This window comes from Euleptes europaea, chromosome 1 (genome assembly GCF_029931775.1).
Source record: "Euleptes europaea isolate rEulEur1 chromosome 1, rEulEur1.hap1, whole genome shotgun sequence".
NCBI classification, from domain to species: domain Eukaryota; kingdom Metazoa; phylum Chordata; class Lepidosauria; order Squamata; family Sphaerodactylidae; genus Euleptes; species Euleptes europaea.
Window position 1 is genome coordinate 144399528 of NC_079312.1, and position 20039 is coordinate 144419566.

A 20039-nucleotide genomic window follows, 5' to 3' on the forward strand; every position below is an offset into this window, starting at 1 on the left:
CCAGTTTAACTACTTTTTAAAATGAGCCGGTTTGTTGCCTGTTTCTTCAGAGTGTTTTTAGGAGGCAGAGCTCTTCCTAGTAATTTTAGGACATCTTTTGAGACAAGAAATCTAACTTGTCATGCTCATCTTTTTAGACATTGCTGTTACTTGCCAGGTTTAGGGTTTTAATGGTAGTATGATGTCTCATTTAACATTTAATAGAGTGCAATATCTTTCATTTTTAGAATGTAAATAGAGCAATTTCTGCAGCATATTACATCTGGTGGTGTGCTTGAAAGTAAACGGGGCAACTGTGATAGCTAAGTGTTTAAGCAAACAGCTAAGTATCAGGATTGGGACCAAGTTATTCACTGATGAATTGCTGAGAAGACTAGTAAGGGCTTTAATAGTTGCACACTTTTTGGAGGAAAAAAAAGAGGCAATACAGTTTGTTTTTTGCAGGATGTGTTTAAAGTCACTGGCTGTGTGAAATTTACCAAAGAATGGGGCATTTTCTTGCTTGCATCACATCTTCAAAAGGATTTTAACACTTCTATGTTTTAACATTAATTGTAAGATTCTGTGGGGTAGTCTGTGATGTACTGAGGTTTATTGGTTGCTGGGTGACTTTCATGAAGTTGAGCTTTCCTGCTAAGAGAATTCTATGGCTGTAAATTAATTGTATATTAAAGTTTACTGTAAGGCTTGTATGGCTATAGTGTTCTCCTTTCAGTCTCTTTATTCTGTTTATTTATATTCAGGACGAGTCTCAGTTCAGTACCTTTAGAAAACAAGTGTTATGGATGTTGACTTTGGTGATATATTTTTAGCTTGACTGTAATACAGTTTTAGTCCAAATTCTGCTTTTAGCTTATTTCTGGTATCTTAGATTTGCATCTTATTGGCATGCTAGTTATTTAAAATAACGTCATTGATGTTATAGACAACTAACAAGAAAGAGAGAACTTTCTTATATATAAGGTGATAGTGTCAGTATTTTTTAAAAGTTTGTTCAAGGTAATGATATGTCAGTACGGCTTAGCAGTTAACAAACAGCCAGCTTTGTGTTAGACTTTTTTTGTGACTGATCCTTCCTTTCTACAGATGTGGTTAGGGTTTTCTTATTGTTTCAGCGGCCCACTCGTTGGGTGTGAATGGGTAGATATTTGTCGTTCTTTTCTGATTTCCCTTCTGTTCCCTTATTTGGGTTAGTATTTTTGAGGTGTTGAAATTTTGAGTGTTAGAATTTATTACCTGGGATTGCAGGATAGCAAATGTCTCCAACAGTTTACTTTGGTTTCTGTTTTGGTATTGACATTATTTTCTTATTGTGAGTCAAACACCATAACTGACGACTCATATCAGTGGGCTTGTGAAGCATGAGGAGAATTTATTTTGCTTGGTAAAAGTTCACATTGTTCTGATGAGCACTGTACAAGAATGGCTTAGTGTAAATGTAATGTTCTTCTAGCCATGGCAAGTGGCTTGCTAGTGTTCTCCCCCGCCCCCCACCTTTGCTTGCAAATTCCCTTTCCCTCATTTTTTAATCATTGCACATTAACATCGGTATGGTTGCATGAGCGCAAACCAGAGTTTCAAACAACTGGCTATCAAAAACACTGGTTTTGTTATAATTCATTAGGTTTTAATAGCATATGGAATTTGTGTTTGAAGACTTGGGAAAAGAGAAAAAAGACTTCGAATTGTGCAAACTAGCTGGATGCTGCTGACCTAACTATGATTTGGTTTGAATATTACACCTAAAAGTGCGGGCAAGCTTTTCTTTGCTTTTTAAAGGTAGTTTCTTGCTAGTGGTTGTCATAGAAGGTTAGAATTTTATGAAGCATTTGTGTTTGCAGTAACTCAAATGCTTAACAATTGTGTCATGGGTTCTTTGGTAATGAGTATGCAAGAACGGAAAGCTGAATAAATTAACTTTAAGTTCTAAGCCACCCTTCAAATTAAATTAATTTTAACTACCATACTTAAAGATTTAGTACTTTATGTGTGTGTGTGTGTGTGTGTGTTAAGTGCCATCAAGTCGCTTCCGACTCATGGCGACCCTATGAATCAATGTCCTCCAAAATGTCCTATCTTTGACAGCCTTGCTCAGGTCTTGCATATTGAGGGCTGTGGTTTCCTTTATTGAGTGAATCCATCTCTTGTTGGGTCTTCCTCTTTTCCTGCTGCCCTCAACTTTTCCTAGCATGACTGTCTTTTCTAGTGACTCTTGCCTCTCATAATGTGACCAAAATATGATAGCCTCAGTTTAGTCATTTTAGCTTCTAGGGTCAGTTTTGGCTTGATTTGATCTATAACCCACTGATTTGTTGTTGTTGTTTTTGGCAGTCCATGGTATCAGTAACACTCTCCTCCAACACCACATTTCAGAGGAGTCTACTTTCTTCCTGTCAGCTTTCTTCATTGTCCAGCTTTCACACCCATACATAGTAATAGGGAATACGATGGCATTAATTAACCTAATCTTGGTGGCCAGTGACACATCCTTACACTTCAGAATCTTTTCTAGCTCCTTCATGGCTGCCCTTCCCGGTCTCAATCTCCTTCTGATTTCTTGGCTGCACTCTCCCTTTTGGTTGATGATGGAGTCAGGGAATAGAAAGTCTTGAACAATTTCAATTTCCTCATTGTCAACCTTAAAGTTGTGTAATTCTCCTGTAGTCATTACTTTTGTCTTCTTGATGTTCAGCTGCAGTCCTGATTTGGCACTTTCTCTTTTAACTTTCAGCAGTAGTTGTTTCAAATCTTCGCTATTTTCTGCCATTAATGTAGTATCATCAGCATATCTCAAATTATTAATGTTCCTCCCTCCAATTTGCACTCCACCTTCATCTAAATCTAATCCAGTTTTCCTAATTATATGTTCTGCATATAGATTGAAGAGATAGGGAGATAAAATACATCCTTGTCTGACACCTTTGCCAATTGGAAACCATTCCGTTTCTCCATATTCTGTTCTGTGGCCTCTTGTCCAGAGTACAGGTTGCGCATCAAAACGATCAGATGTAGTGGCACACCCATTTTCTTTAAAACCAGCCATAGCTTTTTGTGATCTACACAGTCAAACGCTTTGCTGTAATCTATGAAACTCAAGCTGATTTTCTTCTGAAATTCTCTCATATGCTCCACTAGCCAATGTATATTTGCAATATGATCTCTAGTGCCTCTTCCTTTTCTGAAACCAGCTTGAACATCAGGCATTTCTCGTTCCATATATGGTAACAGCCTTTTGGATGCACACCGTAACGTGGTGAAGGGGCTTGTGCCTGTGTCAGGGAAGCTGCGAGCAATACCGTAAGGGGTCTAGACTCAAGAGGCTAAACTCTTAGCAGAGTCACTCAAAACGGAATGGTCTCAGCTGAGACACCAGACGAAGATGCATCCACCGCCTCCTTAAGGGATCAATGGCCACATCTGCAGAAGAGAACAGGCAGTTCCAAAGCTGATGAGGGTAGAGGAATCCTTGAAGGTTAGCTACTGGGCAGCGGTAGTGGAAGGTGACACTGGCGGACGATCTTTCGTAGATAACGGCAGTGCCACTACAGCTAACCCTGGTTAGCACTGTGCAGAAGAAGGCACTGGTAAACCACTTCTGACCAACCTTTGCCTTGAAAACCCTATGATGAGACAATCCAAAATAGAAAAAAGTACTTTATACTAGGAGTTAAATTTTTTGTCCTTGTATATTTGGAAAATGGAATAAAAATATTTATATGCCCACTTTTCTCCCAGTCATCCTAGGACTCAGGCGGGTAACAACAGTGTAAAAACAATAATAGTGTAATAAAACTAAAACAATTTATGCCCCAACCAGCTGGGTATTCCACCTTTATCTGGGCTCAGGTTGCCCCAAAATCTTTCTTGAATAGCTCAGGAGGATAGAAACCTCCCTGACCTCTTCTGAGCCCAAACCATATATTTCAATTTGTCCCAACATTTGTTTCATATTTTGAAGGGGGGGGGGTGTTCTATGGTTTAAAAAAATTCAGGCATTTTACATCTTTAATTATGTTGGCACCTAATAAGGTGCATAACACTGCATTGTGAATAGGGTCCATCATGACCTCTTCCCCATTGAAAGTCTGCTTGCAAAGAATACAAAAAGACTCAAGGATAGTTCTAAGTTATGTACAGGAGTAGCAGCAGACAGCAGGTGGGCTTAAGACAGCTGCACATGGTTCTGTTCTAGTCTCCTGTCCTCTTGAGGTTCTCACAGTATAGGATTCACCTGTTGAACACAGTGTAATCACTGAGCCAGTACTTACCCATCCCTTGTAGGCAGTTCCACTGAAACTCTGTCTGCAGTTTCTGCTGGGTTTGCTTCATGGAGCTGTGATACTGTAAGCCAAAAGTGTCAGGAGTATCTGAGTATCATGAGTATGTGGCCAGTAGAAGCAATGGTTAGGGTGGCTGATAGTCACCCAGAAATACAGTTTTGTTCCCACTTGCATGTGCACAAGACATTGCACTGACATTACAGTGATGTACTGCTGGGAAATCTCCAAGGGAACCCCCCCTTCTGTACTATGCATACTTGCCCTATGCCGCTGTGTGGGCAACATTTCTAGCAATTGTTAAGGAAGGATTGTTCAGCCAGTACACAGTAGCTGTATATTGAAAGTGGGGGGAGATGTGATAGACATTTGCAGCAGTTGAACGTTGAGGCATGGAACATTCTTCTCCTGCGCAGTCATGTGGAGTGCATCATCCTCTAATTCCCAGCTGGAAGAGTAGGGTATAGATACCTGTTGGGTATGTATTCTGAGGAGTATACCTGTAAGGAGACTGAGGAGACAAGTGGTACCAATATACTCTTCCTAGGTTTATTGTCCTAGCCTGGTTGAGTAAACATGAGGTCAGAGTGGTCTAGCCCCTGCCATACACTCTGTCATCTGGGATAAGGGTGTCATGGTTTGGTTTTGTATACTTCTTAGGTGTGCAGTGATTGGCTGCAAAGTTAGTTGGAATTTTAGGCTCTGCTGAGGCTGTGAAGGCAGGCCAGGAGGCAGTGGGGGAGCCGTTGTTTTTAACTCTCATTGGTTTCAGTACACTGAAACCTTGATGAACCATGAGCTCCTCTAATAATATTGACAGGTGGTGTTACATTTCTAATAACTGTGCAGACACTAATGTTCACTTCCCCTTTCCCACTTCTAATAAACATTTGTATGTCTTAATGCAAGATTCTTAGTTGTGTCCTGTTAAAATTGCTGGAATTTTTTTTTTGTGGTAGTGACTTTGACAGTCAAGTCTACATGATTGATTTAGAGTTTTGCACATGTGTCTTCCACAAAATATATACTTTATATTGATTTCTCTTAAGATCTCATAAGACTCTTGTGACACTCATTCACCATACAGGCACATTTCTGCAGGGGGCTGCAGTTTGCTAGCAGGAGCCAGAGGGGTTTTATATACTCTGGCAGTATAGGAATTGTCCACACATAAGATTGTGCTATGAGAGTGCCTATTATGACAGGAATTAAAAATAGACTAGGACTACAGTCCTATGTACACTTTCAAGTAAATCCCATGGAACTTATTTCTGAGTTATACAGGCATTTGGCTGTGAGGGGGCCTCTAATCAAGTGGAGGAATAATGACAATGAAGAACTGGAAATATGCAGCTCTGAACTGCTATATTAGTAGCGTATCTGAGAAGAACTTAGGCTTTTAGTTGGGCTGGGGGGAGAATGGCAGGGCCAGAGAACAGTGTAATACTATACAATATCATTTGAGGATTTCTATCTTGCTACTGCTTGCATGAAGATTTCTATCCTGCTACTGCTTTGCATGTAGTGGTTTATAAATTAAAGCAAATAACCACAAAAGCATCAATAACAGCATTACAACATCAAATGATCCACAAAATATATAAGATACAAAAACCGTAGCAGAATGCAACTTAATCAATAAATGAACCTGCTAATACATTCTTCAGTTTTCAATGCTGTATGTATTATTTGGGAATGTATTCTCATGTGTTCCTTGTGTTTTCTCAGGGTTTTTAAAATGCTTTAAAGGTCTGGTGTTTGTGTAAGAACTAGCGTGCTTCTATGAAATTGTTACAAACTGAAAACTGAAGTGTAAAAATTAGGGTTTGTGATTCTAATGTGATACTGAGGCATGTGATCAGGCATCCAGGAGAAAGTGATTTGTGTGTCATACTGTGAGCCTTTTGTTGATTTAGCTCTGCCTGTATTCTTTACAAAAGAGGTTACAGGGTATAAGACTGGGGTAGGATTCAAAGCTGCATTGAATGGGGAGTTTGCTATTGATCAGTGCTTTAATTACTGAAATGAGAAATTCCAGAGTAGGCACCTGATTGCAGATCACCCCCTGATATCCAGAAACTCATCCAATAATTCCAGGTAGGTAGATGTATGATTACTGAGTTTTGAGATAAAACCTTTCTGAAGTTGCCTGTAGTACTCCGTTACCTGTTTGCTGCAACTAGACTGTGAGAAAGACTGCAATGAGAATTTTAATTACTGATTTTAAAAGTTATTAAACTGAGACTACACTGTCATTTTTCTTCTCCTGCTTGTTCCCCCCCCCAGTTCCCCAAAGAGAGCATTTTAAAGTATATATCTTACTCAGATTTTCTGTCTACTACTCTCCCTTGTCACAGCTAACATTTAAGAGGAACCAAAACACGTAAATAAGAAGAAAATAGTAAAGGAGAAACTGTTATGGAAGGGGCCATAAAAGTGTGAGTTCAGTCAGTAGGGGATTTTCCTGATTAAGAATGAGCTCCTGAGCTGTCTTGCAGCTTCTCTTTCCCCCATCTCTTGTGAAACAGTTGAGAGAAAGACTATTTGCCCATTTCCCCTTAGCTTTCAGTAAGGAAAGGTGCTAGAAACTAGCTTGTTTATCCTCTTTTTTTTGTAACTCTTTATTTTATTAACTCTTTATTTTAAGTTTATTTTATAACAACAACAAAATAAAAATACAACAGTAGGTTAAACATCATACAGTTGAGATATGTTTCAATATTCGGTTCCAATTAAGAGAAGAGGATGACTTGCTCTACCGAATTTAAAACTATATCATCAGGCAGCAACTTTGGTCTGGATTAAGGATTGGATAATACATCCAAACAATAAGAGCACTAAATTAGAACTAACCGACTGGCAAGTGGGACCACATCAAATTTTATGGGGGGGGGGGAAATCCCAAAAAACAGTTGGAAGAAAAAAGAGATCACCCGATTGTGGACAACATGATCGCTGTGTGGAATAAATTAAAATCAAGACTAAGTCCCAATCCTCCACTAATGATGGCACCATTAGTGTTTATGGTTCTATAATGGATAGAAAAAAGTATGGATCTATAAGATATGGTGACATAATAAGAAAAGATGAAACATTCAAAACATTAACGGAAATTCAGGAAGATCACCCACAGATATCTTGGATGACATATCATCAATTAATATCGAGATTTAAGGAGGACTGTACAGTCAGAGGTAAAATCAGAAAAGAGACGGAATTTGAACAATTAATGAGTAAACCACTACAACATCTTTTAGGAAAGATCTATAAACTCTTAATATCGTTTAATACAGAGGAAGAACAAGTTAAAGTATGCCAAATTAAATGGATGGAGAACTTAAATGAAACGATAACGATAGAAGAATGGGAACAGATCTTCCAGAAAAATTCTAAGTTTACTTTATCCCAAAGTATTCAGGAAAATTGCCTAAAGATGCTGCACAGATGGTATATAACGCCTAGCGATATTCAGAATATGAACAGCAAAGCTTCGGGAGTCTGTTGGAAATGTCATAAAATCAGAGGCACCTTTTTCCACTGTTGGTGGACATGTGAAGTCGTGCAGAAATATTGGAAAAAAATTCATAAGAACCTCGAAGGCATTGTAGGACAGAGCATAAAATATGATCCCAAACTCTTTCTTCTGAATAAAGCACCAGACACCATGAATGAGGACCAACAGATTGTATTAAAATATCTTGCAACAGCGGCAAGAGTAGTTCTGGCATCACTTTGGAAAACAAATAAGATCCCAACACTTCAAGCATGGTTAGACAAGTCCCTAGAATATATTACTATGGCACATTTAACAGAATACATGAAAGTTACTACACGAGAACAGAATCATGGGAGATGGAGATCCTTTCATGAATTTATCAAAAACACCAGACAAAAGATCTGATCAAATCAAATTACTATTAGGTTAAAAATATGGAAGACGATATTATAAAGAGGGGTAGAGACTGTTAGATATCAACAAAATGATATGTAAATAATATTATTTTCCCTTTCCCTATTTTTTCCTTCTGTATATTTACTTATTAATAATAAAATAATGAAAAAAAATATTTGGTTCCAATATATGTTCAGATATTATACATCAGTGCTTTTTACTGAAATCGTACCACTTTGCAGAACTTAATAAATGCAAAGTTTCGTGGGCATTGTTTACTTCGTGATGCCCCCTTTCCCACATATTCTAGAAAAGGCAGCCATCTATTTTAAAAGTTTGTAGCATAAGATAAGTTATTTATTACTTTAAGTTGTGAAGATACCTTATCTAAAATTAAAAGGTTCCACACCTTCTCATACCACTGCCCAGTAGAAGGCATCTTGGCTTTTTTCCAGTATGAGGCAATCAGAAATTTTGCTGTCAGTAGCAGTATTGAATTCAGTTCCCTTTTTTGGGTAGAGAGCTGTTGTATATCAAATTTTTCTAGTAGGACAATTAAGGCATCATGAGGGACTTTGTATTGCATGATTAATTCTATCTCTCGCAAGATTTCCCCCCAAAATAAACTAACTTTTGAGCATGTCCACCAGCAGTGTAGAAAATTAGCTGAGTTGCCACAGCCTTTCCAGCATAAACCTGAGTGCCCTGGTGTGATATGATGAAGGCGAGAGGGCGTGAGATACCACTGGCTCAAGATTTTATAAGCTAGTTCTTTAATGTTGGTAGAAGCTGATTTAAGAGGATACATCTTCCAAATAGATGTCCAGTCATCCTCAGAGATATTAAATTTATTTCTCTCTGCTACTTCTTAGTATATGAAGGAATCAAAGGAGAGTTATCTTTAAAAGTTTTGTATAAAATTGAAATAATACCTTTACAATAAGTTTGTCTATTCCGTATCAGTGTCTCAAATTTTGTCAATGGTCTTGTAATACTTTGTTGGATAGCTGGTGTTTGAAACAAATGCAATAATTACAAATATTGAAACCAGTGAATTTTACTGTCACCCATGATGTCTTGTAGTGATGACCTAGTTTTTAATGTAACTTTTTCGGACAAGTATTTTAATCTGTAGATGTTTCTTTTTTTCCAAGTGTTATAGAGGCCTACGTTCAGTCCAGGTGGGAAAAAGGTTTGGCCAGTTATTGTAGAAGCCGGTGAAATCTCTGGAGCCAAGACTTTCCTATTATCCCAAATTTGCAGTGTAGTTGCAAGGAAGGGATTCTGCTTTATTCCTTTTGGTCTTGCTAAGTCTTTTTGCCACACCAAGTCTTTTAAGGGGACTTCAGGGCTATAGCTCTGTTCTATCTGAAGCCACGGAGACACAGAGCCAAGCATCTCAGGACTATGGAAGCCATCAGTAGGTCCTAAATAATGTAGTATATTACATGTTTGGGCTACCTTGTAATAAAGATTAAGATCAGGTACATTTGGCCCTCCTTTGTTTGCTGGTAGCATGAGAGTATGAGAAGGGATTCTAGCTTTCTTATTATTCCAAATAAATCTATGTAACACCTGTTGCCATGTGTTCAACTGTTTTCTAGAAATAAACGTAGGGAGTGTTTGAAATAGAAATAAGAGTTTAGGAAATATCATTTTAATTTGATGAATTAGCATCATCCAGGTTAGATTAAATTTTGTCCATTCAGCCGTTGTTTGTTTGAGTTTTTTAATGAGAGTATCATAATTTATCTGGTTGAGACACTATAAGTTTGGGGAAATATTAACCCCTAGATATTTCCAGGATATGGGATTCCATTTAAATTGGTAATTTTATTTAATATAGTCTTCTGTTTTCTGTGCTACCTTCAGTGGTATTAGTTCTGATTTGGCATAATTTATTTGGAAGCCTGATAATTCCCCGTATGTTTGTAAAATGTTCATTATAATTGGGATAGTAGATGTACAATGGGATATGTAAAGGATTATATTATCTCCAAATAGGCTAATTTTGTGATGTAATCCATTGATTTTTATGCCAGTAATGTCTGCGTTAGAACGCATGGCTTCTGCTATTGGTTCTATTGATAAAGCAAATAGCAAGGGAGATAGAGGACAGCCTTGCCGAGTTCCTCTCTGTATTTCTGTTTCTCTAGATCTAAAATTATTCACTTTAACTTGAGCTGTTGGTGAGTTGTACATAGCAGAGATTACTCAGAGGAAGTCCTCCCCCAAACCCATATGAGATAAATAAGAATGTAAGAAGACTCCCTCTAAGGCAGTGGTTCTCAACCTGGGGGTCGGGACCCCCAAGGGGGTCGCGAAGTGTTTTCTGGGGGGTCGCCGCCACTGTCCTGGGACAGCCCCCATCCCGGGCTGTCCAGGACTAACCCAGATGCCCTGTAACCCTGATCCGTCTGCGAGGGCAGGGAAGACCCCAAGCAGAGAGGTGAGGAACTGGCTGACCGACAGCCAGAAGGAGCCGGGCTGCAGAGATGTGGCGGCATGCCACCGCACACCAGCTGAGAGGCGGGCGGGTCAGGCCTGGGCGCGGTCACAGCTGCGCTGGGCGGATGATGCGGCAGGATGTGTGGGAGGCCAAGGAAGCTCCCCTGGCTCGGCCAGTTCAGGTCTCGGAGGAGAAGAGGACGGTCCCCCTTGAGGCCGCTACAGCCACGTTGTTTTTACTTTTAGCCGCGCTTGGGTGGGGCAGGAGCTTCAGCCTGGAATCCAAGTGTGCATGTCTGTAGTGTGGCTTCGCTTTTCTGCCCTGAGTCATCAGTTCCGCTCTGGCAAGGCTAGGGGGGAGAGAGTCGAGGTGCATGCTCAGTTCGGGATTTCCCCCTCGAGCGCACAGGTTCGGTGAGGCGCAGAAGGAGCGGTGACTGGCGGAGGGGAGAAAAAGGCACGAAAAGTCCGAGCGGGATAAGCGGCCCTCGGCTCTTTCCTGGCCCTTCGCTCTCGGGAGGTGATTAAACGGAACTCCGCTTTGAGGGATAACTGCAGTTCTGTGCACAAGCAGTGTCCCAGTCACAAGAGAGGGGGTTTCCTCGCGAGAGCCCCTGCCTGCTTGGAAGAATTTTTGGGGAGAGAGGGGAGGACAAGGAACGCAGTGCATGCTCAGAGGCACTCTTTCCTCCGTGCCAGGAAAGGTTGCTGCGCCACACAGTCACAGCCGCTGCGCAACAGGTGGTAGTACCGTTTGCTTGTTTGTTTTAAACTTTAAAATTTAAAGTAATTATATATATATGGATACCCTGGACTGCCAAAAAAACAAATGTGTTTTCTTTATCCTATTGAAAATGTCATTTATGCAAATTTATGCAAATGTGACGAGGGTCGCAGGTTACTTGGCAATTGTAAAAGGGGGTCGCGACTCGAAAAAGGTTGAGAACCACTGCTCTAAGGGATCAAATGCTTTTTCTGCATCTCCAATATTGGAAGAAAAGGATATCCCTCCCCTTGACTTGCCTAACTCCTCAGAGGACTTAATGGTGCCTAATGAGTATATAATGAATGTTATTGCCATCTATGAGGTACTGCGGAACTTTGGCACTGTTTTACGCTTGTCCTCTTTTCGTTTTGAGGACTTCTGTGCTGCTCTGGTAAGTCAGGAGCAGTGTACACTTATGGCAGAAATGCATATAGTGCTTTTAAAAGCTGTTTTACGTGAAGAAGACACTTCGAATACTACCTTTGGACCTGCTGACCTCAAAGATAGGACATTTTGGAGGACTTTCATTCATTGGGTATCTACTCTCACCACCCACGCCTCCTCTCCTTTACATCAGCCATGCTTCAGCCCAGCAGCTGGGTTTGCAAAGCTTTCAGGAGACTGGCCACTCTTATATATGCAGGAAAGAAGCAGCTGATTGAAAAGCAGCTGTGTTTGAAGATCTCTTTCTATGGCTACAGCTCTGCTGGGTCCTAGAGAGAGTCTTTTCCTGTCTTGGTTTAAGTCTTGTATTATGTGGCATTCCCGTCTCCTACTGCAGCCAGGCTTCAGGAGCTAATATTAGGTTTCTTGAGTGAGTTTGTGCTTGGAAATTGTCTAGCGCCCTAATGCTGGCCATTCTTATTGAAGCTGAAGAATTTTACTGTTGGTAAAACCTTTTCTGAAAATAAGATTACAAACTGCTAATTGAAACAATAGTTGGGTGTATGTTTGTGTTAATCTCCACCTAAGGAAAATCTGACAGGTTAATACATGACAAGGCCAGGAAATGTAGTGTAGTGAAATAAAACATAAACTTGGGTTTTCCATCAATAATGGAGCGTATTCTAGAGCAGGTTAGTCCTTAGTCTTTCCACTCCATAGGCAGGGTAATCTTGTAGAATTGTTCTGGCGAGATGCAAACCCCCATTTCATGCCATACCTGTTCTGCTGAAGCAGCATTTTCAGAGAGCTCCAAAATACCCCTTCTGCTTTTTTCTTGCCTGCAAGAAAACAAAGGATTGAGGATATCATATGTATGCCCCAGTGATGCTTTCCCTGTAAAATGTCCTCATGCCAATTTGCCGAGAATGTTAACTCCTTTGAACTAAAAAAAAATCAAATGGACTGTCCTATATTTACTGTGACTCAGTTTTAATTTTTCAGCCTTCAGAGAGACTTTGGATGTTATAGCATCTGCAGCAATTTGGATGTGAAAGTACTTAGTTGTACTTGCTGCAGTGCCTGAAGGGGATTTGTACAGGATATGATTTTTGAGCTTCAGAGGTGCTTGCAGATCTCTTCCTGTGCATGCTCCTCTTTGGACATTGCAGGAGCAGCACAACTGGAAGTGCAAGACACTTACAAATCCAGATGATTGTAACTTCAAACCAACTCTCAGTGAGACAGCTTATTTTTGCGACTTATTAGAGAAATGTTGTAGCTTCAATGCAAAGAGCTCCTTATGTGAGCAGAAGATGCTTCCACTTTTGCAATGAGAGAGGTTCCTGTTTTCTGCTGATTCTCCCCATCAACTCCAATTTCTGACGGCAATCCCAATGTAATTTCAGAGGGTTCTCCAACTCTTTGAACCTATCTGTAGTCTCTCACAACTCCTTAGGAATAATCTACTGATAAAACATTAATTACAACTTTGAAGCTGTCAAGCTTGTCTGTTGTGTTCACAATTACATCCATTTCTGGTTACTAATTTTATGAAATAGTTAATCTTTAGGAAAGGACGAATTCCCACAGAAAAACAAAGCACTAGAAAATTTTCTACCTCACATCTCTAGTAGTAGGCATATAGCATTGGAGAAGATCATGGGGAAGATTTATTCTTGATATTGTCTATTTATTTATATGTGCACCAGAGTGGATTTAATTCACTGATTAGTAAGACTAGATTTTATTATTTAAATCACTAGTTAGTAGGTAAAAGGTAAAGGTCCTCTGTGCAAGCACCGGGTCATTCCTGACCCATGGGGTGACATCCCATGGTTTTAAAAGTTTTAAAAGGCAGGCACGGAGTCCAATCCACTAATGCTCTGGTCGAGCAGCGGAACTGCCCCCCTTTATCCCACCCTTCTGCTTTTATAAAGGTAAAGGTCCCCTGAGCTAGCACTGGGTCATTCCTGACTCATGGGGTGACGTCACATCCCGATGTTTCCAAGGCAGACTTTGTTTGCGGGGTGGTTTGCCAGTGCCTTCCCCAGTCATCTTCCCTTTACCCCCAGCAAGCTGGGTACTCATTTCACTGACCTCGGAAAGATGGAAGGCTGAGTCAACCTTGAGCCGGCTACCTGGAACCGACGTCCGTCGGGATCAAACTCCGGTCGTGAGCAGAGCTTTTGACTGCAGTACTGCAGCTTACCCCTCTGCACCACGTAGGACTATATTTAAATCATGGTTTTCTACATAAACAGCACTTCTCATGATGTTGTTTCATTTGGGCCACCAGACCTTGTATTTCTTTGTTGCAGTGTTTGCATTTTGCACACAAGCCTGCCTTACCCATAGGTAGAAGAACTTCATGAAAATATTCTCTTTTACAGGTAAAATAGGTAGAAGAACTTCATTAAACTATTGTTTTTTAGAGCCTGCTGCCATTATAGTTTTTTTCTTCCAGGGAGAGAATAGTATGATAAACCTCAGGCTATACACCAGGGGGGTCTGATCTTTTGGCTTCCCTGGGCCACATTGGAAGAATTGTCTTGGGGCGCACATAAAATGCACTAACACTAACGATAGCTGATTCATAATGTTTTAAGTAAGTTTACAATTTTGTGTTGGGCCCAAGGGCCGCAGTTTGGACAAGCCTGCTATATACACAAAGAGCCCAAGCCTTGTGGAGAATTCTGCTCAAAAGGTTTCACTATCATGTTTACTGCTTGCCCCTCCCTCCTCACACCTAGCTCCTTGTGCTGATCTATTCCACTCCAATCAATCTTCTATTCATTCAACTTCTTGAAGCTTAGCACTTAAGAGGCAAGGGGTTGATTCTGTGTACATAGATTTGCAAAGGAGCAATGGGATTGAGGTAATTTTCTCAACTCTGTATGTTTATAACTTTTTGCTGTGAAGAAGAGGCATGTTATCTTTGCAGACACAAATTCACAGTTTTGAGAACTGTAAAACCAAGCCTCTGTGATAATATCTTCTAGATAAAAAAATCCCCCAAAATAATCTTACAGAAACCTCTGGAAGAGCATGACATTGTGAATGGATTAATGGAATCCATTTACCAAAAATTGTAAACATTGCATCAGGATACAGCTTCATGCTACGTAATTAAAAACTAATCCTTATTTCATGATGAATAACCTTTGGACTATAATGTATCTTAAATAGAAAACTATCTTTAGATAGATTTCCCAAAAAAAAAACATTTTATTTAAAAAATCTGATTTAAATTTTTAAAATTTGATTTTTTTTAAATTGTTGATTTCCCCCCACCTTGATGTGCAGACACCAGTCACACCCCCTGCATTGAAATTAGGATCAGTGTTTGACTGTTATAAAGGATCAAATAATGGTCAAATATTTTAAAACATTGTATTTTTTTAGAACAACAAAAAAAGATTCTAAACAATGAAGTTTGATTCTGATGTTAACTGTAATAAATTAATTCATAGTTATTACCAGACTATAACTATTCCCTTCTGAAGCAAAAAGGAAAACAGAAGACCAAGAACTTATGTATCTCCGTCCTTTTGTACTCATAAGTCTCTCCCCAGATACAGGAACAACTTTCAAAGATTATCCTGGACTGAAAGATAGAGCTGCCCTGACCTGGATGGCCCAGGCTAGCCTGATCTCGTCAAATCTCAGAAGCTAAGCAGGGTCAGCCCTGGTTAGTATTTGGATGGGAGACCACCAAGGAATACCAGGGTTGCTGTGCAGAGGAAGGCACTGGCAAACCACTTCTGTTAGTCTCTTGCCATGAAAACCCCAAAAGGGGTCGCCATAAGTCGGCTGCGACTTGACGGCACTTTACACACACAAAAGATAGAGCTGCAGACCTCAAAATAAAACCTGCTTCTCTGGTCAGTCTTCAGGTCCAATAAAATTCAACAAGAGTCAGCAGAACTGATGCCAGGAACCCACAGTGGGAGGGCAACTCCATAGATTCTCCCAAGCCTGGATTCAGTCCATGTCAGATCAATGGTGGTCTCAGTATGGCTGCTCCATGGGTATTTCACTGAGATCTCTCATCCCTGGTGAGACGGTTTCTGATTTACCCAATTTCCAAGTAGCCAACCATGATGCAACAAACATGCTGTTGATCACCTGACAGATCGGAGCCAATAAGCCTGTGTCTCCACAGGAAAAATGCTCTGGTGCTGACTCTAGTTTTTTCATAGTGCCCAAAAAGAAAAGAGATTGGAGGGCAATTTTAGATCTCTGGTTCCTCAGCAAGCACCCAGAGATGCTCAGAACCATTGCCAAAACTCTACAATCAAGGGAACTTTCTCATACCTATAGATTTGATGAAAGCATACCTCCATATACCCGTCTGTGATTTATTGAACTTTTGGGGGGCTTTTATCAAAAAACAATTTAAAAAACCCCACATAAAACAAAGTGACAGTATCGGTTAGAAACAAAATTCTGTTTGGCTATGCTTGTTTGTTATGGGAGGTGGGTGGTAAGAGAATAATTTTTTCATGCCTCAGGGACTGAGTACTGCAGAGTTAGGGGGAAAGCAGTTGTCATTCCTGGCCTTGCTAACAAATGACACTAATGAAATTAAAAAGTAAGCTGCCACAATCACAGTAGCATTGTTACGTTATATACTTGGGTATAAGCCGACCCGAGTATAAGCCGAGGTGCCTAATTTCACCCCAAAAATGGGGAAAAATTAGGCACCCACGTATAGGCTGAGGGGGAAATGCAGCCCCTCCCCCCCGCAGGGTTACCTTAAGGCGGGCAGGCGGTGGTGGCCCCTTCCCTGCGGGCCAGGAGCGGCCCACGGGGCCTCCTGCACACAGGGGGGGGCGCCGCCTGCCCGCACGCCTTCCCTGCGGTCTAGGAGCGGCCCGCGGGGCCTCCTGCGCGCAGGGAGGGGGCCGCCGCTTGCCCGCGCGCCTTCCGCGGCGGCGGCGGCCCCCTCCCTGCGCGCAGGAGGCCCTGCGGGCCGGTTCTGGCCCGCAGAGAAGGTGCCCGGGCAGGCTGGCGGCCCCCTCCCTGCACCCAGGAGGCCGCGCGGGCCACTCCTGGCCCGCAGAGAAGGCATGCAGGCAGGTGGCAGCGGCCCCCCTCCCTGCACCCACGAGGCCGCGCGGGTCGCTCCTGGCCTGCAGAGAAGGCGTGCGGGCAAGTTTCCCCCCGTCCCTCCCCCTACCGTATTGACCCGCGTATAAGCCAAGTTGGGCTTTTTCAGCACTTTTTTTGGGCTGAAAAACTCGGCTTATACACGAGTATATACGGTAGTTTCGTGAAATACTTGATTGTAGTCAGATAACAGATGGTCAGTTGATGGATCAATGGACTGGTATGCCAACTCTAAATGAAAACTGACATTGGAAAAATTTACATGTTAGTAACACTTTAACTTTATTACTGGAAGTCCCCAAATTAATGAGTTCCAATAGACATAATGACCATATACATTGTTCACCTCTACTAATATATAAATAAGAATTGAAGTAACTTGATGGCACTTAACACACACACTCAGACAGACTTTTCCCTCTTGAGGCTGAAATTTTAGAGGTGAGAACAAGACCTTGCAAACAGGGCATGCTTAATCTGGAATCCATTGGTACATGTGCTGTGATGTCATGGCATTGTACTTTCATCTAAGGGTAGAATAGCTCTGCCTCTAAGGTCAGTAATTTAAAGCTAGGATTCTGAAATACAGACACAAAACTCATGAAGAGCTGCAAATTACAGGATCACTTGATTGTGTAAGAGTTTTTTTTAGCAATTCTTCACATTTGTTGTATAATACATGAGAAGGAGTTTTATTTTCTTGGTATCTTTTGCAGTGGATATTGTTAAAGACAAAACTGTGTGGTACTTTGAAGTTGGCATGAAATTATTGTACAGAAATGTGAATTAAGGATTTTACAGTCTGTAGTTTTTGGATTTTTGTGAAAATTGCATATTTACAGTTTAAGATCACTACCTAAGTAAAGCAACAGTCTTCAGCAGCTATTGGAGATCTCTGAAGGGAAAATGTTGTTTGCTGAGCAGTTAAACCTTTTGCACAGAATGGGAAAGGATGACAATAATAATGTCTGTCTGTTTGCGGGAACCATTTGCAGCTAAACTGCTTCTCCTACCCTCATCCCAATTCACCAGAGCAGTCTTCTTTTTTTTGTATCCAGAATAATTAATGCATAGTTAAGGTCTTTGTTCCTTTAAATGGGGAATAATGTATGATTATGCTTAAATGTAGACTAATTTCGAAAATCCTATCATTATGAACATGACATATTTTGCTTCTGGGGATAAATGTCCTAATGTGCAACACAACTGATATTAAAGAGATAGAAAGCTTTGATACATTCCTCATACCAATGCATCATATTTTTTCTATGAATTTTCCCCTTAAAATTTACAGCTTTTTCATACTTGTGCTATGTTCTCAAGTTTTAAAATATGTATATATTCTGATTTTTGCAAAATAGCAAAAAAATCATCTGGCATTTGTCGCTTTCATTTCCATCTGTGTATTAACAACTGGGTTGAGATATTAAAATTATATTATGTGCTTCAGGTATGAATTTTTATTTGGAATATATAGGAAAATAATGATGAAATAAACGTACTGATTTTAGAAATGCATCTATTACCTTATTTTTTATAGCAATTTTTCTCTGGTTTTTACAAAGAATTTCCACAAACTTGTTAGCTTCAAAAATAATTCAAAATGATCTTTTAGAAGTTTGGGAGGGTGGAACTGGGGCACTGGAATTCTGCTTGCATCATAACAAGTAAAAGTTAAATGTGAACTGGGGTTTAACTACATTTCTTTTCCATTAATGAAACCTTACTTGTTCCTTTTGTTTATAGGGAGGAGGAGACAAAGAGTACATCGTCCTCGTTCTCCAATATTGGAAGAAAAGGATATCCCTCCCCTTGATTTGCCTAAATCCTCAGAGGACTTAATGGTGCCTAATGAGCATATAATGAATGTGATTGCCATCTATGAGGTACTGCGGAACTTTGGCACTGTTTTACGCTTGTCCCCTTTTCGTTTTGAGGACTTCTGTGCTGCTCTGGTAAGTCAGGAGCAGTGTACACTTATGGCAGAAATGCATATAGTGCTTTTAAAAGCTGTTTTACGTGAAGAAGACACTTCAAATACTACCTTTGGACCTGCTGACCTCAAAGATAGTGTAAATTCCACATTGTACTTCATAGATGGGATGACATGGCCCGAGGTCCTGCGGGTATATTGTGAGAGTGACAAGGAATATCATCATGTTCTTCCTTTTCAAGAGGCAGAGGACTACCCTTATGGACCAGTTGAGAATAAAATCAAAGTTCTGCAGTTTTTAGTGGATCAGTTTCTTACAACGAACATTGCTCGTGAGGAATTAATGTCGGAAGGTGTGATACAATATGATGACCATTGTAGGGTTTGTCACAAACTGGGGGATTTGCTTTGCTGTGAGACTTGCTCAGCCGTGTACCACTTAGAGTGTGTGAAACCACCTCTTGAAGAGGTACCAGAGGATGAATGGCAGTGTGAAGTCTGTGTAGCACACAAGGTGCCTGGCGTAACGGACTGTATTGCTGAAATCCAAAAAAATAAACCATACATTCGACATGAACCTATTGGATATGATAGAAACCGACGGAAATACTGGTTCCTGAACAGGAGGATTGTTATGTAAGTAAATATTATGGAAACAGTAGCATGTGTAATAGTATATGCCTTTTAAACCTGATTATAAAAAAATAAGTAGTGTTTTTATTTTGAGTGTGGGCCAAAATTAGTTGTATATTTCCATGTAAAATCTCCAGATTATAATTTGTTTTAATGGGGAAAAGTATGGTGCCCATGGCAATAACCACAGTTGGAAAAAACTGATTTGCCTTGGATCACAGTTTAATATTCATGCTTTAAAAAATTGAGATGAAACTGTATGAACCTGGTGAAAACAACAAACTTGTGCTACTTGTTATTGTTTTGTGATAGATGTTTGGGGGTTTTTTATTTGAGGGAATGAGATTACAATAGCATTACTTACTGCCCATTTGTGTGAACTGGAAGTTTGGTTGTCCTAGTGACTGTCCTAAACAATACTGCTGCATTCAGTATTTTTGTGAAACCATTCTTTCCTTTCCATCTTGCACTGAGCTCCTGAACATAAACAGTTTAAACCCAGGCAATAGCTTCATGTAATTGCAACTGTCATTATGGGGTAATTGTGTAAAACATGAGAGCTAGTGATGAAATGCATTCTTTGTATCAGCATTATTA

At 40.4% G+C, this 20039-nt stretch overlaps 1 protein-coding gene across 1 annotated transcript in view; it reads left to right on the plus strand.

The window, feature by feature from the left end:
• BPTF (bromodomain PHD finger transcription factor) overlaps positions 1-20039 on the plus strand; it is a 128628-nt gene that overhangs the window by 740 nt on the left and 107849 nt on the right. Inside the window, exon 2 of the mRNA XM_056866895.1 lies at positions 18623-19445. Within this exon, the coding sequence (XP_056722873.1) occupies positions 18623-19445 (823 nt within the window). The remainder of the gene's footprint in view (positions 1-18622; positions 19446-20039) is intronic.